The sequence below is a fragment of the Papaver somniferum genome, chromosome 1 (genome assembly GCF_003573695.1).
Source record: "Papaver somniferum cultivar HN1 chromosome 1, ASM357369v1, whole genome shotgun sequence".
NCBI classification, from domain to species: Eukaryota; Viridiplantae; Streptophyta; class Magnoliopsida; order Ranunculales; family Papaveraceae; genus Papaver; species Papaver somniferum.
This window is the reverse complement of record NC_039358.1, coordinates 191,374,845-191,396,899: the sequence shown is the minus strand read 5'-3', so window position 1 is coordinate 191,396,899 and position 22,055 is coordinate 191,374,845. Positions and strand designations below refer to the sequence as shown.

The following is a 22,055-nucleotide window of genomic DNA, read 5'->3' as shown; positions in this document are numbered from 1 at the left end:
TCTGGCAATTGTTTTAGGTCCAACTTAGGAGGCTCTTCTAAAGAAGGAACTAGGGTAGACTTAGAAACTGGTAGTGGTTCGAACTTAGGTTTCCATCCATTACTAGTATCTAACAAAGGGGTTGAATCTAACAAAGCATTCACCTCATTAATTACATTATCATCATCAAAATCAATCCCAAAGTGAGCTAGGCATTTTTCTAATGGATCTTCTAACAAAGTGTTTGGTAATGACTCCTCGACTAATGTTCCTATCATGTTCACCTCTTCTATATTCGAGTCATCTAGTTCAGAGGGTAGCTTACTAATATTAAAAATGTTCATCTCAATAGTCATATTACCAAAAGACAAATTCATAATACCATTTCGACAGTTAATGATCGCATTGGATGTAGCTAAAAACGGGCGACCTAAAATCACTGGTATTTGGTTCTCTGGGTCAGGGACAGGTTGGGTATCTAGGATAACAAAATCCACTGGATAAATAAACTTGTCAACCTCTATGAGAACATCCTCGATCACACCACGAGGAATTTTAACGGACCTATCAGCTAACTGAAGTGTCATCTGGGTAGGTTTCATCTCACCAAGTCCTAGCTTAAGGTACACATGATATGGAAGTAAATTCACACTGGCTCCTAAGTCAAGCAAAGCTTTCTCAACACGGTACTTACCTATTGTACAAGCAATGGTAGGGGACCCTGGGTCTTTATACTTAGGAGTAGTGGTATTCTAAATAATATAACTCACATGACTAGCTATGAAGGCTTTCTTATGGACACTGAGCTTACGCTTTCGCGTACACAAGTCCTTAAGGAACTTGGCATAAGAGGGAATCTGCCTAATTGCATATAATAATGGAAGGTTGATATTAACCTGCTTAAAAACCTCCAATATATCATTAAAGTTGGACTCCCTCTTAGTCGGAACTAGCAGCTGGGGAAACGGGGCTCTGGGAACAAATCCGTGCTTAACAGGACCCTCATTGGTCTCTTTGGAGACTCTATTAATCTCCTCATTTTCTGGCTCAGCAGGGTGAACTACAGCATGTTCATTATCAGGCATGGCGACCTTGTTGTCAACTTTCTTTCCACTCCTTAGGGTTGTGACAGCATTCATATGATTGTACGATTTCTCTCCTTTGGGGTTAGGATCAGTATGACTAGGGAACCTTCATTCTTCTCTCTCATTGATAAACTTAGCTATTTGGCCGACTTGAAGCTCTAATTTAGCAAAAGACTGGGCACTATTCTTAAAATTCTGTTTGGTTTCCTCTTGAAAATTACCCTGGCTTTTTACTAACATTTCCTGGCTTTGTGATAGCATCTCCTGGCTCTTCCTTAATATATTAAGGGTTTCCTCTAAGCTAGCTATTCTATTCTCAGATGGGTTCTGGGTCTGACCTGAAGAGTTCTTAGTATAACCAAAACCTGGGGGAGGCTGAGAATTACTAGACTGGCCTTGATTCTGGCCCTTAGACCAAGAGAAATTAGGATGGTTTCTCCAACCAGGGTTGTAGGTTTCTGAGTATGGGTCAAACTTCTGACGGTTCTCAAACCTAGAGTTGTTATAGACAACATGGGCTTGTTCTTCACTAACTTGACCTTCCCAAAATGAATTATCGGGCTCTATTCCACAACTAGAGACTTGAGAGGCTCTATTAGGTTCAACAAGGGACCTATTTTTAGACTGACCCATTTCTAAAGCTTCTAACCTTCTGGACAAAGCAGCAAACTTAGCATCTGACGCAAAACTCGTATCTACCATATTGGTGCTACTTCTATTGACCAAGAGTCTTTTAGGGGGTTCAACACAAGATTCCCACTGTTGGGATTTTTCAGCGATAGCTCCTAAGAAGGTAAAAGCATCATCAACATTTTTACTAGTGAACTCACCAGCGCACATAGACTCAACCATGGCTTTGGTCGAATAGTCTAAACCATCATAAATAATCTGTACAAGTTTCATATTATCAAATCCATGGTGAGGACACTGAGATAGGAGATCATTGAATCGCTCTAAAAACCTATAAAGAGACTCTCCCTCTTGTTGTACACTAGCACTAATTTTCTGCCTAACAGCTGCAGTTTTATGCTTAGGGTAGAATTTCATATAGAAGGCAGCGATAAGTTCCTGCCATGTTTCTATGGATTCAGACGGTAGGTTTTTCAGCCAGGTCTTGGCTTTGTCTCTCAAAGAAAAGGGAAACATCTTAAGTTTCAAGACTTCATCGGTAAGGTCCTTTATCCTAATTGTCCCACAGATTTCCTCAAAGTCCCTAATATGAAAATAAGGGTTCTCATCATCTTTTCCTAAGAATATAGGGATCATCTGAAGAATACTAGGTTTTATCTCAAAATTAGCCGTAGTGGCTGGCAATTTAATGCATGAAGCTCGGTTGGTCCTAGTTGGGAACATGTAATCTTTCAAAGTTTCCATCGCTGGCACAACAGAATTACTAGGGGTACTATCCTCACAAAGAGACAGATTCTCAAAACAGAAGTTTCCAAAAAAAGGGCTCTCAAAAGAAGAATCTTCGAGCTCCCTGCTTAAATCAGAAGAACTACTAGGTTTTTCGCTAATCAATCGACCTAGAGTATCTCTTTTCCAAGCCCTAACAAAATCGGGCATACACTAAAAAGAATTCAAAAAGAAATAAAAATCCTAACAGGAAGGTTCTAGCAAACACACAGCAGGCTGACTCGACTTTACCACAGCAAACCTAAAGATTTCTAGCAAACAACAAGCATGATGGCTCCACTTAGATTGTTTCTAGACCAGCTTCTAATCCTTCGAAAGGGAATTCGTTACAATTTGAGCACACCCCTCTGGAATCAATCCGAGCCAATGTAAGTTGAATCGAGGCGAGGGAAGCTCAATGGAGCTTTGATACCCAAAACCTCACCGATCCAATGCGGCGCAGTCACGCATTCAACTCGCAGAAACCGTCAAGAACTTCGAGATGTGCTTAAAAGAGTAACCAATATTTTTCGAATGATTGTCCTGTTAAGCTCGATACCCTATAGGTCTCTTTCTAGTCCAAATTTTAGGCTTAGGTTCGCTTTAGGTTTCGTTTTTCTAAGGCGGGCAAGAAGGGAGCGGTGATGAAATCCGAACCCTTATCTTATATGCTCCAGTCCTTGCCCTTTACTAGGAATTTAAAAACAGTACATATTCAAGTCCTCAGCATATATTCACCTTAAGGAGTCCAGTAACCCGCTTGCAGGAAATTCGCGGGTGTTTAGAATTTTACCTCCCGTACCAGACGGGCGAAGAACCGCTGAAGTCGACTCGGGCCACGACTCCTATGCCGTGTGCGAACCCGAGGGGCCGAGACGATATCGTAATCGTCGTCCTTCCCTACACACAGTTTATATTTAAGGATACCCTTCCGTAGGGTTTAAAAATAAAAATAAAAATGTCCAAAAATTAATGTCCAAAGTCCATCAAAAAAAAATACAAAATAAAAGAAAGTCTAATAAAAAAAAATTACAAAAATAAAAATGTCACTCTTTTTTTTTTCTCTCTTTTACAAAATAAAGAAAATCTTCTTCTTTCGCTCCTTTAGCTTTGCTTTTCGCTCCCAAACTTTAAGTAAATCACCACAAGCTTTGGCAAAATTGTCTTTCGCTCCAATCTTCAAAAATCTGCAAGGAAACAAAAAAAAACCAAAAAAACGTAAAGAAGAACAAAAATAATAAAAATAAAAAAAAATGCTAACTAAACACAGGTCCGCGTCGGCGGCGCCAAAAATTTGATGGTTTTTCAAATAGTGATTGTAGTTGAAGTGGTAAAACGGATTCGTATCAGACTTGTGAAGAAAACAGTTTTTAGATTTAAATTTAAACAGGCAAATAAAAAGAGTTGTTCAAAGTTATAGAGAAAAACACCAAGACTAGGATTCCACCAATGACCATTTTAATAGTAAACTCTAAATAGTTCTTATGCAATTTTATCCTTAAAATCAATTCTAATATTTGCCTCAAATAAGTTTTTGAAGTAATAATTGTAATTAAAAAGTATAAAACATCAAAAGTTACTAAAACCCAGCATGCTTCATCAAGTCAATTCACAATTACTCAATAAAAATTATTAATTCAATTTTAATTCGTGCAAATAATCAAATAATAATATTGCAAATAAATGTAAAAATTAGAATTATACCAATAAATTTTGTGCCAATGGCTTCCTCCGTCGTCTCGGCTAATGGGTTTAGCTCCTCATCCCAAAAACACACTCACAAGATAAATTCATGGCTAAAATAGGTGTTTTTATTGATGATTATATGATGAAATAGGAATTAGCAACGCTGTAGAAGTGTTACAGCGTCACTGTTACAAATGGTGTAAGTGCTGAGAAGAAACGATAGAACTAAAGTGCTGTAAATAGCGACACAGGGTGTAAGCTGCTGGAAAGAACGATACAAGTCGTGTGCTGTAAACAGCGACACAGCGTGTAATGGTTTTAAGACTGATGAAGAACGACTGTCTTAGCAGGTCTGTTCTTCTTCTTCTTCTTCCTCCTTGAACAGCAGCAGCAACAATCAATGGTATCTTCCTCGTTTCGGCTCTGAACTCTCTCCTATTTCTCTCTAAACTTTTCTAACCCCTCTAAGACTCGAAAACCACCTATTTATATCTCAACAGAGTCCCTTAAATTCGATCAAATATCTGATTTCTATTATCTGCCAGTTGGAACGATAATCCGTTCTCTTTTGCTTTTTCACGCTCTGTTAGCTATTAAATAGGTACCAAACTCTTCTTAAGACGTGAACAAGACTAAATACATTAATTTCCAGCGTCAAACTCTCCCAAATATCTCTCCCAAATCTTTGAAACTTGAACAGCAGCGTACGTGACCTGTTTGAGCTTTGATCTCTTCTTCCGGCTTATCCAGCCCAATTGGTTGGGTTAAATTTCTTATACTGATCTTTTTATAGTCTAGGAAGTCCAGCCCAGTGAAAATCCGATGTTGAATCTCCTTAAAACTCGCTCAAATTCGAACCCCTAAAACTGTTCTTCTGCGGAGTTCTTTTCCCTCCAAAATCCAGTTTTGAAACTGAAGATGACTTCCCCCTATCCAGTTCCGGTCTCCCTTTAGCAGATGCCTGGAAATGGGTCACCCCTTAGTAATTAGGTTACCCCTTATCCAAAATCAAGGGTCCGTATAGCAAGTGTCCTCTGGGGCATTTTCCGCACTTTTTTCGGGGTTCCTCCGGGGTATTTCTGGGATACTTCCGGTACACTTCTGAGGCTCTTCCGGTACGTTATCAACGGAGGTCCAAATGCCACATTTTTAGCCAAATTCGCAGCAAGAGATTATTTTCCAAAAACACCTACAAATACATAAAATAACCAAATAAGTACAATATCGAGTACTAACAATATATACAAATAAGCTATATTAGACACATAAATGCGTCTATCACTCGATAATATAATATTCTCGTTAAAATAATAAAATTTTACGGTCCCGACTCGGGCCCTTAGTGCTAAAATAATAAACTCGATAAAATCTAAAAATAATACATTTCAAAAGTTCCCCTTAATGATTATTAGGTCACAAATAATATATAAAATAATAATACTACTAGAAACATAAAAAAAATATAATTTCATACATATTAAACTTTCCTAAAATATGATTTAATATTGGTTTGTTTTTCTTTAAAATTCAAAACAAGATGTATTTCATCCCCAATAATTCGTAATGCAATCAAAGTACCCAGGGCCACGTTGTTATACTGCAACAAGAAATAACTTTGAAGTGTCATTAATACTTGGAGTGCTTGTATATGTATTGCGATTAGTCAATAATATAATACTTTTACAAAATTAGTCGATATTTTACTTAACCCACAAGTATTATTCAACCTCCAAACTAGGAATTACTTTTTAAAATAATTACTATAACTCTACCCATGCCGTAACGGCACGGCGTCCATAGTAAGTAAAAGAAATTATGTCAATTTGAACCCTTGTCATTCTTTTGTTTCCTCTATATAAAGTGACAATTTTTCCCCATGTTTTTTAATTGTTATGTTCTTTTTCAGAGAATTGCTAGGTTGACCGAAATATTTGTCTCGAAAAAATCACCGGGTGAAACATGTAGTGGGATCAACTGAAAACCTTTACTATCCCTATCATCGTTGGTTTTTCTCGGATTATTTTTCGGAAAAAAATTATGGTCAGCCTGTACAATTGTTTCTTTTGTATTAATAACCATCTTATTTTCAAATTAAAAAAATCAACCACAACTTCCATAATAGTGTTACATGTGTCCTAACGACATAGATCGACACATTGAGCACATGCACTACCATCACCAAAACAACCCATCACCACTACCTTTTCCACCACCAGCATTATCGTCACGGGCTCCATGCACTACCACTCACAAAGACCACCCCAATCATCTGTAATGATTATTAATAAATTTATTATTTAATGAAAATATATTATTAAGACATTTATAATGAGAGATTAGTAAAATATTTATTATTTGAAGTTAATGATACAATAATGATGTAAACAACCACAACCATTGATTTATCTTTTTCCTAAATAAATCTCAGCCGCTCTTTATCTTTCCTAACTTGTCACAAATGCAAAATTTAGATTAATACGTTAAAAAATAATTTTACAGTTTTTTTTGTTGTATGATAATTTTTTCAATTATAACGGCTATTTATCTTGGTTTGGTATCTAACTTTCAGAATGAGCTTTGTTACTTTATAGTCCTCTATTGCTCATCTTCTTTCTTGTCCCGATTTGACAAAAATATGGCGTATAAATATTATAAATTTAAAAAAAGTAAAAGAAATAAAAAAATAATTTAAAAATTGATATCAAATAAAAAATAAACCAAGGTTAATTATGTAATTTATCTATCTTAGGACACCTTTCTCATCCATTACCACTACTTCTGTCACCACCACCACCACCACCACCACCATTAACGTCATCACTATACCATTCTCACCAACACCCACCACCATTATCCCCACCGTTGATCCACCACCCCCTCATACCACCACAACCACCATTAATGTATTTAATATAAAATAAGTTTATTATGTACTGTATTAATGAAATATATTTATTTGATTAGTTAAAAAAATATATTATGACATATCAATATAACATTTTTTATTGAAAGTTATGTAAACTAATCATTTTTCGGCCGTAGATTTAGCTTTCCCAATAATGAATTCAGAGCGTCCTGGTTTGGTATCTGACATTCAGAGCTTGGTTTCTTTATAGTCCTCAACTGTTCATCGTTTTTCCTGTCCCGACTCGATAAAAATCTGGCATATAATATTTATTTTAATTTAAAAAAATAAATAAAAACAAATTTAAAAACTAAAAAGAATAAACTAAGGGTAACTAATTAATTTATCTACCTTAAGACACCTTTCTCATCCCACTACCACTACTTCTTCCGCCATTAACGTCATCACTCCACCATTCTCACTGATAGACACATTTATGTGTCTAATATGTCTCATTTGTATATATTATTAGTGCTCGATTCTGTACTTATTATGGTCTTTTATGCTTTTGTAGGTGTTTTTGGATAAATAAGGCTTTGCGGTAAAATTGGCTAAAAATGTGGCCCTGGGATTGTCGTTGATAGTGTACCGGAAATGCCCCAGAAGTGTACCGGAAATACCCCGGAGGAACCCTGAAAAAGTGCGGAACATCCCAGAAGAATTTCTAAAGGGACCCCTAATTTGGATAAGGGGCACCCCATTTCAGGGCATGTACTAAAGGGACACCGGAACTGGATAAGGGGGAGGTCATTTTTATAATTTGAAATAGAAAATGGCGGGAATGCATGTTACAGCAAACCAGATTTTGGTTTGAATTGTAGTTCGTGATTTTAAGAGATTAAATCACTGGAATCGATTGTTCTGGGCCTGTTATAGCATATAAGGTTCGTTGAGATTGATTGGACCCAACCAATTGGGCTGAATTGCCCGGGAGAAGTAAAACAGAATTCAACAGGGATACGTATTTTTCTGATTATTTTCAAAGATTTTGTGAGAGTTTTACGCCAGGATATGAATGTACCTGGTCCTGTTCAAGTCTTAGTTGGAGTTTGGAGAGTTTAGATAACTCAGAAGAGGTCAGAAGACGCGTACAGGGAGGATTGAAGAGAGATATTCTCTTAACTGCACGGAGAAGAAATCTTGAATTTATACGAGATATTTGGGGTCTGTGGGATATATAAGAGTTGGTTCAAGTCATAAAGAGGGTTAGAAAGTTTTAGAAACCTTTAGGAGAGAGCTTAGAGTCCAGGAGAGCCGAGGAGAAGCGATTACAGAGAGTTACAGTGCTGCTGCTGCTGTTCGAGGAGGAAGAAGAAGAGGAAGAACAGACTCGCGGAGTCCGTCGTTCTTCAACAGTCTTAATTTCAATACCCAGTGTCGTTGTTTTACAGCACTTGGCTTGTATCGTTTATTTTCAGCCTTTTCCACTTTGTAACAGTGACGCTGTAACACTTTTACAGCGTTGCAAATTCCTGTTTCATCTTATATTCATCAATAAAAACACCTAATTTAGCCATGAATTTATCTTGTGAGTGTGTTTTTGGGATGAGGATCTAAACCCATTAGCCGAGACGACGAAGGAAGCCATTGACACAAAATTTATTGGTATGATTCTAATTTTTCTATTTATTTGCAATATTATTATTTAATTATTTGCATGAATTGAATTTGAATTATTAGTTTTTATTGAATAATTGTGAATTAACTTGATGAAGCATGCTGGGTTTTAATAACTTTTGATGTTTTATACTTTTTGATTACAACTATTACTTCAAAAACATATTTGTGGCAAATATTAGAATTGATTTTAAAGATAGAATTGCATAAAAACTATTTAGAGTTTACTATTTATTTGGTCAATGGTGGAATCCTAGTCTTGGTAATTTTCTCTAAACTTGAATTATTTTATTTATTTTCCTTTTTAAATTAAATTTAAAAAAAAAATTGTTTTCTTCACAAGTCTGAAAAGACCCTTTTTACCACTATTACAATCACTATTTGAAAATACATCACTCACCAACACCCACCACTGATCCACCACCCCCACATCACAACCACCATTAGTGTCAGCTGATTTAGTATAAAATAAATTTATTATGTACTGTATTAATGAAATTGTATTTATTTGATTAATTAAACAAATGTTTATTATGAAATATTAATAAAACATTTATTATTGAAAGTTAATTAAACTGATCATCTTACAACCGTAGATTTAGCTTTCCCAAGAATGAATCCTGGCCGCTCTTTAACTTGCCTAAGTTGTCCAAACTATATGCTTTATAAGGGAGATATATTATTTAATTATAAAACGATAATTTTATATATTATCCATAATATAATATTTCTTTAAAATAATAATTTTTCTTAGTCCCAAGCTTATTATTTTATAGAAGTTATAATGTAGTACTATTTGGAGCTTTTGGAGAGAGAGGCGGCTAGGGTTTGCTTTTATTATTTTTTATCTTCTTCATTTTACTATTGATTATGATGAACTCAAAAGTTACAAGTAGCTAAACACATATTATTGGTCTAAAATACATGGCATAGTTTGGATAACTTTGCCTAGGTAAAGAGTGGTTGGGATTTGTTCTTAGGAAAGATAAATCCATGGCGGTGCTTGCCCAGAGCAAACACTTTTTCTGCGTGTGCCGTAGCTTTTAGTGGGATGAATCAGTAACTGTGGGCGCTCAGTAGTTCTCTACGCATACCCTAAATCCTCTACACTCGAATCAGTTAGCAATTTTCGCGAATTTTTACGAATCAGTGATTCCCGATTTGTACGCCCGTTCTATTGCAACTCCGACCTCTGTTCGTGAACTATATGAGCTTTCCGTTTTGTTTGAGACTTTCCCGTACCGAATGAGATTCGTGCGTACTAATTCGTTAGATTTAAACTCTTAATTTTGGCCCAATTTGAGTTAAGTGGCTACTGGGCTTACTCTATAGGCGTTCATTCAAGGCCCAAAGTTTATTTTCCATCTTTTTTTCAAAAACCGGTGATAGAGGGGATTCCAACCCAGGAAGTTCAACTCCTTAGGAATGAACGATTGTTTGGGACCATGTTTTTTTTTTGGGACCATGGTTTATTGGTTTTATTTTGGGTAAAGACATTAAAAGTAAATCTAGGTCACCTCTTATATAGATATTTATATTAATACCTAAATTACCCTCCTGACTAATTTTGGGTGATGATTAGTTAGTATTAATAATAGCGAGTGTAATGATTAGTGAGATGATTAAGTTAAAGATAATTAGTGAGATTAAAAAATCAGATGATTTTTTTTTAAAGAAGTAGAATTATTGAGAGAGTAAAGTTAGAGAAGATGAAGAAGGAAAACATGAAAAACGATGGATTTTACCAACCACAACTGGAGGAAGGGTATTTGGGTACCCAGGTATGCTTCAAACTTAGATAATGTTGGTTGAATTGCTCCAAACTTTCAAAAAAAATGAAATTTTTTATGTAGATTTGGGCCATTTCGGTTACCATATGTTAAGAACATGTAACCGAACACACCTGAAAGTGTAGTTCGGTTACGTTTTCTAAACACGCAGGTTACCGAACTCGCTCGTTAATGGAGGTTTTGGTCGTACAGTGTAATGTTCGGTTACCTAGGATAAAATGATAGGTAACCGAACTTTGAACTTAACAATTTATTTGGGTACATCTTGTGTGTTCGGTTAGTTCGCAAACTTCAACGCAACCAAGTTCCCAACCGAACTGCAGGTTAAAAGTAACCTAGTGTTAGAAGTTCGGTTGGTTCGCAAACTTCAACATATTTGTGAATCAACCGAACTGGGCTTATATATGCATATATGCAATTAGGAAAACGTTCGGTTACTACGGAATTTATTTCTTGGCGAATTAGGTAGAGTTCGGTTACGAAGTTTCAAAGGTAGAGTTCGGTTACAAAGAAAACTTAACATTTTTGCGAACGAACCGAACTTGTGGACTTCTCATTATTTTCGTAAACTAAAGTTCGGTGATATCCTTATTTTGCGAAGGAACCGAACTTATGGACTTGTGTTGTTCTAATACAAGGAGTTCGGTTAAACGTATTTTTTTGCGAATCAACCGAACTCTGAGTTCGGTTAAGAAAAATTTAATTCGTGATAACCGAACTTTTCTCTGAAAAAAAACCCTCCATTAAACCTCTCTGCAACTTCCATTTTCAACTCATTTTAATGATTACTTCTCATTTATTCAACCAAAAACGAATGACAAGTAATGGGTTTGTGAGAATATCTTTGTTAATGCTTTAAATTAAGCTATAAATAAATATAGTGGTGGTGGTGGTGGTGGTAATCGGTGGTTGGTGGTGGTGATAATCGGAGGTGGTGGTGGTGGTAATCGGCGGTGGTGGTGGTGGTAATCGGTGGTTGGTGGTGGTGATAATCGGAGATGGTGGTGGTGGTAATCGGCGATGGTGGGAGGTGGTGGTGGGAGGAGGTGGTGATTATATATATATAGGTGGTTATTGGGTTGGTTTTAAATTAAATTATGTTAAGGGTAGGTTAGTCATTTCAATGCTTTAGGACACCCCTTATAACTATAGGGAAGGTGGCCTAATAAAATCATGATCCCCTCAAAAAAAAACCATGATCCCTAAAAAATCGTTCTTACAAATGCCTCTTCTCCACTGACCCAAAACCAACGGCCTGTTGGTAATGTTACGTATACTAATATATATATAACTTTTTTTTAGTACAACAGATGAAATTCACCCCCAACCCCTTTGTATACTTACATTTTTTACAATTCCTACATGCCGACTTTTGCCTCCGAATTCATATCTCCAAATCGAAAACGAGTTATATGCGTACGTATGCCGTTCCGTATTATTACCGAATCATGAACCGTTGACCGGATTCTTGACCAAATTCAACTTTTATAAATCCGTATAATTCACGTACGTATCCCCGTTCCGGATGTCTCCCGTGCCCCGAATTGCTAACCAGGACTCGACTTCTTCGTCTTCCTGTCTAAGCCTTCCATCATGAAACATGGAACACGAAGGTTCCATTTTGTTGGTAACCTTGGGGATGTTCACCACGATTTTGTTCTTTGGTTTAGTTATCAGCTCAATCAGATTGTAAAACTCATATCCATTTCAGGTCTTAGCTTCATCAACAATCAGATCAACTCAGCAATTTGAAAATAGATAAGTTTATAGGTTAACTTAAGAAGAACAATTAGTTCTTAATGAATTTAATCAATTGAAATTGAAATCACTAACGCGGCACGGGTGATTTCGTTAGGAAATCTGTACTACAAAACTCAAATTATGGGTATGATTTTGCCAGTCTTGGTTCTCCGATTCCCTGAAAATTGGAAATTTGGTTCATTATTTGTATAGCTATCTCATACCTAAAATCCTCTTCCCTCTAATTCTTCGTCTTCCTGCCTTACATCATTAAACGTGAAACACGCAGGTTCCATTCTTCGTCTCCATGATTTTGAATTTTGGTTTAGTTCTCAGATGGATTGCAAAACTCAAATTAGTTTTCACATCAATCGGATTGCAAAACTCCAATTACGGGTATGATTTTGTCAGTCTTGGTTCTCTTATTCCCTGAAAATTCGAATTTAGGTTCATTATTTATATTTAAAGTTTGATTAATTTTGATTCGTTATTTGCATGAAAGTTTGATTAAATTTTTTATGTCCACGTTTAAAAAGGGTCCGTTAAATTGTAACATAAGTTTATGTTTTAGATTATAATTGTTCCTTTGGTTAACAGTTTTACGTTTTGCCCTTTTGTGTTCTAGAGTGCTAGGGAGTACTGAGAATGGGAATGAGAATAGAAAGATAAATGGGAACAAAAACTCTTTAGTTTCTCATCTGAGTTGCGTAGATAATTTTTGAGAGACTTAATAGAATCATAAATCAGAGGAATTGGATGGTTTCATGATGATGATTCTGGATTTCAAGATGTGCACATTACTAAAATCTGGGTTGATCACTATATCTGGATGTTTTCATGATGATGATTCTGGATTTCAAGATGTGCATATTACTAAGACATCTAAGTTGATCACTGCTCTGGATGGATTCTTGGGGGTTGATTGGTAAGGTTATTGCTTTTGTAACTTCATTTTTTGGGCAAACAATAAATGATTCGTACCAGAAGAATGTTGTTTTGTTCTTAACGCGGGGATTCAAATGGACTCCCTGAATCTATGTTTAAATCTTAGGTTGTTGCCCAACTACGTTATCATAATGGTTGAATTTCTTATGTTCATGCTAATTGTTGTTATTGCTTTCCTCCTTAATCAGATACATATACTTTGTTCTTTATCATGTACTATAGTGTTGTTTTTCTTATAGCTTCTACAGTGTGATTTCAGGATACTAGACTTAGAGCTGGCAAACAAGCCAAAATCCGCGGGTTTGCCCGGCCCGACCCGTGAAAAACCCGCACCCGGCTCGGCTGGTGTCTAAACAAGCCGGGTTAGGGTTGGAGAAATGCCGGCTTGTGAGTAAACGGGTTAACCAGTCCCGGCCCGTAAATCCGCGGGTTCAGCCCGTTAACCCGTCTACAATACCTAATTACTAATTTTTATTTAATCCTGACCGTCAGATTATCTAGGGTTAATCCTATCCCTAGGTTTAAGGTATAAAAGGTTAAACCTAAAACTAACTAAAAAGACATCGTTCTCTTTCCTTCTCTTTTTTTTCTTCTGCTCCTTCTCTTATTCTCTGCGTTCTTCGGCTGGTAATTAGAGATTATAATGGTGAGATTGGGACAGAGAGTTGAGGGGAAAGGTTTCGTGGGTATTTGTAATGGTGTTATTGAATTTAATTAATTAAGTACAAAGAAGATGAAGAAGTCGTGAATTGAAAGGGGATCTGGGTGTTTGTAATGGTAATCGACTTTCCGGAATTTTGAAGAGATGGATGGAAATGGTGGACAGTCGAAAAAGAATTAATTACAATATTATTATTCCCACTCTTTGATTTTTCTGATTTTCGTTGAACCCTGAAAAAGAATCACACATTCACTCTACACACACCACCATCTTCATCTTCTTGCTTCTGGCTGTAATTTTGTGTTCTTTTCCCTCTCTATTGGGTCCGCTTCGATTCGATTCAGGTATTAATAATGGCAGATCTGATTTTCCCCTTTTACTTTTATCAATATCCACGATTATTATTGCTATGATGATGATTCAATCAGAATATACATAGATCTCCCTTTATTTGATTTGCTTTTGCTTTTATCTAGATCCTTAATTAATCTGTTCTTATATGGATAGATGGGAGCTATTGAGGAGAAGACGAATCTAGAAACAGAAGATGATGACATAGATTTAGATGATGAGATCCTTCGATTAGATAACAATAACATTCATCATTATGTTTCGTCTTCGCCAAACGCAAGAAAGATTCATGCCTTTGATACATCCTCTCATGTCGCATCTCTTGTTGATATACCATATAGTGCCACTGCTAGTTATTACTCTTCCTCTAAGAGATTGCGGAAATATATATCCAGGTGGACCAAGAGAAGTTTAGGCTAGGTGGACCCAAGATCTTAATCTCTTTGAATCTTGGAGAGATGGCCGTACAGGGTACATCAAGATATTCCTTCTCGAAATTTTACTGAACTTGAAGCTTATCATTTTCCTTAACAGATTGTACCAACTCCTGAAATATTTGAATTTGTGAACTTGACATTTGTAGGTATCCTCTTGTAGACGCAAATATGAAAGAACTGTCAACAACTGGTTTCATGTCAAACCGAGGACGACAGGTAAATTATGAGTTTTTTAGTGCTGAATTTAGCACACCAAATAAAGAAAGTCGCAATTTTTTCACGCAGTGCAATCCTGGTGAGGATTTTTCTTCTCCTTCTCTTTGTCTCTCTTTCTATTTACACCATCTTTGATTTTTTTTTTTCTGATTTTTTAAATTTTTTAGATTAGTGTTGATTTGGGGTTTTTACTGATTAGGGTTTTGATTTTCTGGATTTTTTGTTTACTGATTTGATGAGCTGACTGAATTTTCCTGTTTAGAAGATGGAATTTGGTTTGGTGTTTGAAGAGGATTTTTTAGTTAATTCTGTGGTGTTGAAATTGATGTGTATAAAATGGAATTTGGTTTAGTTTCTATCAAAGAATGGTTTAGTATCAGTTGGGGACAACTATTGAACTTATGGGTCGGTATCATTGCAGAAAATTGACGGCATGAGCCATTTCAACCTGTGTTGATTTTGGTGGAATCATTAAAACCTCTTTTACTTTTCATTCAAATCTTATTATTAGAGATTTTAGTTTTTTATTCACAGTTTGGTGAAGGATTTCATCGATGTCTCAAAATTCATTGGAAGCATTCGTGAAAGCCAAACAGGTTTGAATCTCCAAATTTATTTTGATTTGTTTGGGATTTGTTTGTTTTCATTAAGAATCTGAGCGTTTCATTTAAAAAATTAGAGCCACCTTAGTGTTGATTAGGTTATCTTCAGTTGCAGATTCACCATCAATGTGTTTTTTTTTGGGTAGACACAGAGAACTATCCAGGGTTTAATTTGCAGTTCCATGATTTAGGGATCGAAGCAGCAGCAAGGTTCTTTCTTTCGTACCTTGAATTCAATCACTCACGCATGTCTTTTAATACCAAGTTTCAGTAGTTTGTTCTTCAAAATCATGTCTTTTAATACACTGCTTCGCAATCCAAACCGTTTCAGAATGTACGAGGCAGTAACAAAGTTTTATATCTGTAATAAAGATCACTTAGCACCAATGAGTCCATGTCCCCTCTGTAAGTTTTGATAACCTAATTTACATCTTTTTAACTCATGATTTCCATCGAATCCCATGTAATCCCACACTTAAATTCATCTAATCCCATGTAATCTTCGCATTAGATGCCAAATGTCGAAGTTGGGAATAATGGACCTGATGGTGACAGTTTGGGCAATCTTGGTGATGTTGATGATGAAGCCTCCATCCCTGCGCCTCAAGGTCATGAAGTGATAGTTGTCGATGCCGTAGAGGTGGCAGAAACTCCAATTGTGCCTGAGACAGTGGAACCCGAACCAAGAATGGCAGAAACTGCTTCATCTGAAGTCGCCCCCATGATTGTTGATGCTGCTCCAGTGATTGAGAAGCGTATAATAGTGCATGAATATCCTAATGCAGGGATTGCTTTTTATCCTCCATTCGGTGAGACGCTCCCAAATCACACGTTAGTTGGTGGATTCAGTGTCCCCTCTGGGTACGTTGCTATGTATGAGAAGTTGTGGGAGATGTATGGCCACTTTGTTGTTACGAAGGATCCAGAGCATAGCTATTTCTTGACAAGGCAAGTAGAGATCATATTGCGTGTTATAGATGATATTCATAACAGGTCCAGAAGTACTGTGACTCGAGATGTACTCTTTGATTGGGAGTACAACTTGAAGAATTATGAGAGACTTGGCTTTAACTTGAAGTGGCTTCGTCAGAAGATCAATACCATCAAGGATGCAGTAGTGGAGAACATCCCTTATATTAGTGAAGCTGTGATGAAGAAGATGATTGAAGTTGTAGAATTGATCAAAAAGCTGGAGTTGGAGAAAGCGGCTCTACATGTCTTGGAGAATGCTGAGAAGCAAAAATCATTCTTTGACGGCTTTCTTTAGTTTTCTTTCCATAATCTCATGTACACTGAACTTCTGAGAGATGTGAGATTTTATTTGGGTTTTGATTTTTGATAGGTTTTGAATTCGATTGAGGATTTTCTTTTGGATTTTGGATTTGATAGATATTTTTCTTAAATAAAGAACTTTGATAGATTGCTGAATTTTCAAATACTGAGCGCAAGTATGTACACGTTTTGGAGGAAATGAAAATACAATGAAAGAAAATCCTAAATGCCAAATTCAGATGTTTTGGACGTTCATGTTCTGAACTCCAGTACCTCAAATGCCCCTTTCTTAGGCTTCAAAAGCTTTGAGCCATTTCTCACGAATTACCCGTACAATGGCTTTATCATCCATGTCGATCAACTTGTAGTACCCACCGACCACGGATTTGGTGATCATGAAAGGCCCTTCCCAGTTAGGCTTCCTCCTTGAACGCTCTTTGAGTTTAACTGCTTTGAGAACTAAATCTCCTTCATGAAATTTGTTGGGTTGGATTGCTCGTGCCTTGAATATCTTCTGGTGGTTAGGGATCCCTCGTGGACTCCATGTTGGTGGAGCTTTCCAATTCTGCGGCATATGTGGAGACTCGTGCAAAGGAGAATACTTAGGATATTGATTGTGAAACTCAGTCATTATCCTAGCAACGACCGTGTTAATAAGATGATGGATTTGGAGGGGTTCTTCATCTAACCATTTGGTGAAGTATTGCTGAGGCGAGACTAACCACTCATAGCGTTTGGTGATAGCTAGGTTCTGAGCGAGCCCTTGGACTAGGGTAACATATCTGAAAGTTGGTAATACATATGCATCATGAGGAATAAGACTTGCCTGAGTGCGAAACCTCCTGAAGAATTCGTGGGCGTTCTCCCCAAGTTTTTGCGTGAGTTCCATTAAGGCTTCGACTTTTCTCAAATGCTAGAAAGGTTGAGAGTCAGAACTTCCTTCGACCGAGAATTGTGCAACCGAAGATGAAGATACCGCAACAACTTTTCCACCATGAATCCATGCTCACCCCAGAACCATGTCATATCCCGGATCCTCTTTAATTATGAAGAATTTAGTTTCGGTCCAGGTTGACTTATTTATTATGTTGAGAATAATGTAGCCATAAGCATCCCTGGAGATTCCTTCGTGATCTCTGATTGAGATAGGAGCATGAGTTTCTTCTTGACGAGTGATACCAGTAGCTCCGAGGGTTTTCAAAGGGATGATGTTAACAGCAGTGCCAACGTCGACCAATGCTCGCTTAAATTCATTTCCTTTGAGATGGACCATGGTGAAAAGTCCCCAGTCGTACATCTCTTTGTCCGTCACGGGCGATTCAGGGAGTGTCTCCTGAATTGTAAGTCGTTTCCCTGACACAATATGGTTCAGTGCAGCAAACATATAATCTCTTTGAGCCTTTTACAAGTACAGCAACTCGCAAACGTGCTCAATTAAGGATTGAACTGCTTCCTTAACCGGCTGCTCGGAGGGTGAGAATGTTCTGATTGGGAGAGGATTTTTGTGCACTCCATCAGTCCCCAGTTCCCCTGAGTCGGCCTTCTCCTTGAAAATGTGCTTCAAATTTCTGCAATCACTTGTTGGATGGCTGACATACCTATGAAAATGGCAGTAGCGTGCATTTTCCATTTGTTCTGCAGTTGGTTCCCTTTTGACAGGAGGTAGTTTGATTGCACCATCTTGGATCCAGACTTCTAGTAGTTCGATCACTTCTTCAATGGGAAAAGGGAAGTCAGGCGCTTCCTGACCGTCTTGTTGATGCTGAATTGGTGGTTATGCGTTTCTAGTCTGGTTGTCCTTTCTTGGCACTTTTTTAGGATGGGACGTTGGAGGAGCATTCTTATGTTGTTGCGCCCAAGCTTTCCTTTTGCCTCCTTCAACAACATTCATGGAAGGTTGAACATTGTATTGTTTATTGACTAGGCGTCTGATGTTGCTTCGAGTGTCTCGCGGCTCCTCGGTTTTGACAGTTTTTGTTCTTTCTAGTAAGGCTGGAGCAGTAGTCGTTGATCGCTTAGCCGCTTCATGGACTTCTGAGAAAGTTTGGAACCAGAGATTTTCCAGCAAGGCTCGGTAAACAGGAATCATCCCGTTGATGCACAAGTCCACCAATTGTTGCTCAGTAACATTAGGATCATGACAATCCAAGGCTTGAATTCTTAACCTCTTCACATATTCGTTCGGATGCTTGGTGTTTTTCTGAGCCGTTCTCCCTAAGTAAGAAAGAGTAATATGTTCTGAAACGAAAAAGTATTTCATGTAGAAGGCATTAACCATTTCTCCCCAATCAGTGATGCTCCTTGGTGCGATGTTGTTGTACCAAGTATATGCTCGGCCGGTCAGAGACTTTGAGAAATCCTTCAGTCGGACGACATCATTGTATTCATGTTCTCCTAATGCCTCCAGGAATCGAGAAACATATTCTCGGGCGTTCTCCATTCCATCATAAAGTGTGAACGTTGGAGAAGTATAGCCCTTCGGGAGAGAAATCCTCTATACAACAGAGGAATAGGGAGGTTGATGGCGATGGACAGATGGTGCCTTTCCCTTTCTTCGATCCTCCATAAAACGTTCCAGGTCTTCACGGGTGATGAAACTGGCGGGTTTAGGTTCTGCAGCTTTGCGAGCTTCATCATCGTCAGGTATTGGGACGACTTTGGGATCTGGAGATGTCTTCTTGTCTTTTCCTTTCTCCTGAGTTTTGAGGTAGTTGCATAACTCCTTCTGGGTAGCATCCATGTCAGTCTGATTTTTGGCGAGAACTTCCTGGTCTTTCAAAAGATCAGCGATGGTGGGTGGATTCTCTCTGATTTCCTCAGGATGCCTGCCGAAGAGAGGATGGTTTTCGACATTACTGTGAGGAGGAGTAATGCCACCGCTACTGTTGGAAGCAGGAATGATTTCTGTAATTCTGTCGTTGTTGCTAGTGCTAACATTGTTGGTGTTGGCATTTGTAACCGAACCTGAACTTAGATCGACCATCTTGTTAGAATGAGAGATTGCAACCGAGAGATTAATCTCCCACTGTGGTTGCCAATTTGTGTATGGGGAAAAACGAGCCGCCAGTTTTTCGGGAAAGTGGAGAGTTAAGCGTGCTATCGAGACTCCTCAACCGGTAAAAATGTTAATCCTCACACAGATGCACCGCTGCAAAGGGGGTGCTTAGATTCGGGAAATCAATATGTATGTCTCCGGCCTAAACCAAGACAATGGCCGTTCCAGAATCAATTTGGTCGCAAAGAGGGAGATGGGTTGATCTGTAGGAGGGAAGATGAGAATTGTGTGGTATCAGTGATGATCGAAGATTGTGGGTGTGTTGAAGGTTTCTGCAGTATTGGTGAACTATTGAGTTCTAATAAGTTCTGACGGATTGATGAATTCTTGAGAGTGATTACTCGTAGAATTCTTGCTAGACGTGTATTCGAGTGTTCGAATGTTGTCAATGTTGTTTTTCAATCATGGATTCAGAGACTTATTTATATTGTCAAAATAGTAACACCACTGATCCCTGTAAGTGTGACGGTTTCTTGAGTGAAAGAGTGGGAAAGTGGGAGATCGTGGTAAAGTCAGTTCCATATCGTTTGGAGACTTGACTGATCGTGCACCCACTACTTTGCTGACTCCTTCAACCGTTTACACGACTTACACACATTTCTCGTTGTGGATGAATCCACATGTCGTAGACCGCCAGACCAAAACCCTAAGTGATATCCCCCCATTTGTGACGTGATTAATGTCTCACAAATCATGGAGTCTGCAGGGCAGACGTGTTTTGATTAGTCAATTGTTGACTGAATACAATGAGTCTAAGTTTTGGTGAATCGAGCATGAATGGTGAATGCTTAGCGATTCATAAGTTGAACATGTAGTTTTCTGAGGGATGTCAGTACGATGGATTACCGACTAGTTGAGCGATTGAGCAAGTATTGCTCAATTCTGCGAATTGCTGAATTTTGAGGATTTGATGAGCAACTGAGCAAATATTGCTCAATTCACCAAATTAAGGATTTGATGAGCAACTGAGAAAGTATTGCTACTTTCACTAAGGATTTGATGAGCAACTGAGCAAGTATTGCTCAATTCACCAAATTAATGATTTTTGGTAATCTGACATGCAGCTGAGCAAGTATTGCTCAATTAGAAAATTTTTGATGAATTTCTGAATATTGGTCAATATTCGGGCAATTTAGCAAGTATTGCTCGATTCGGAGAATTATTTACTGGTGACGTGACCCAATAAAATATCAATTAAAATATTGGTAGACTACCGAATATTGCATAATTGATTTAAATGTTGATTGCTGGATCAACATAATTTTATTAGTGTTTGAAGGGTGCTCAGAATGATGGTTTCACAGAGCGTTTGTTCAAAACCCTAATTTTTGGTCAATACACCATCCATCCATTGGGGAATTGCTGAAAATTGACCATGAGTGATGAGGGACCGACCACATGGGATGATGAGCGCCCATGTGATGCCCATTGCTCAAGTGAGAACGCACCAGGATTCTCAGTTTGAGAGTTGGTGAAAAATCATGAATAAATGGTGGATTCACCATTTACTGAAAATATTGTTGGGTTCAGCATTAGGTGTAAAAACTAGGTATGAGATATGGGACCGTCCAAGGGGGCATGGGACCGGCCCTTGGTCGTCACGTGACCAATTGTTGGTCGTTTGGAGGATTCTCCAGTTGGTTGGAGAGAGTTCGGGCCTAGTATGAGCAATTGAGCAATTAGGTCAGAATTGCGAAAACATGTGAGACCGACTTCGTGCAAGCCCTAGGAACGACCTGGTCGGTCATAGAGGCATGCACGTGTTGCCATGATGTCCGTGTCTCCATACTGAGAGTTCCAGTATTTTCTGATGCGCGTTTGAGCAATATCGTGAATTTTCGGAAGAGTTTCATCTTGACTGAGAATTCTCGATTTTTTGGTGGAATGAGCATGTATGCTCAATTCATCAATATTTTGAAAATATTAAAATAAACATATTTTAATATTTAAAATTTTCGTGAGAGGCTAGCCGGCTGTGTGACCATGTTAACTTTTGGTTTTTCGTGATTCGAGCAATATTTGAGAAAATATGGAGAAATCACGATTTTTGCCCAAATCTAGGAGTTTCACGAGTTGAGAAAAATAATAATTATGAAAGATTAGGGATTGCAAGGTGTGGGACCGACCCCGACATGGCCGGCCGACCATGTTGCCCTGTCCCGCACACTTTTTCATATTTTATAATATTATTTTGCGTGGATCCTTGAAGTTATGGAGAGTCCTTGAAGATATGGAGAATCCATGAGTTTTTTGTTGAAACAAGGAGTTTCACCAGATTAGGGAATAATAATTATAAAAATCTAAGGATTGTGAGGCGTG

General features: G+C 37.8%; 1 protein-coding gene across 1 annotated transcript; it reads left to right on the top strand.

The window, feature by feature from the left end:
- Nucleotides 1-15,536: 15,536 nt before the first annotated feature.
- LOC113334657 lies at nucleotides 15,537-16,827 on the top strand. The gene is made up of 3 exons (XM_026580863.1): nucleotides 15,537-15,619; nucleotides 15,741-15,814; nucleotides 15,921-16,827. Exon 3 carries the CDS (start codon nucleotides 15,921-15,923, stop codon nucleotides 16,674-16,676), a length of 756 nt encoding a protein of 251 aa, XP_026436648.1. The 5' UTR covers nucleotides 15,537-15,619; nucleotides 15,741-15,814; the 3' UTR covers nucleotides 16,677-16,827.
- The last annotated feature ends 5,228 nt before the right edge of the window (nucleotides 16,828-22,055 follow it).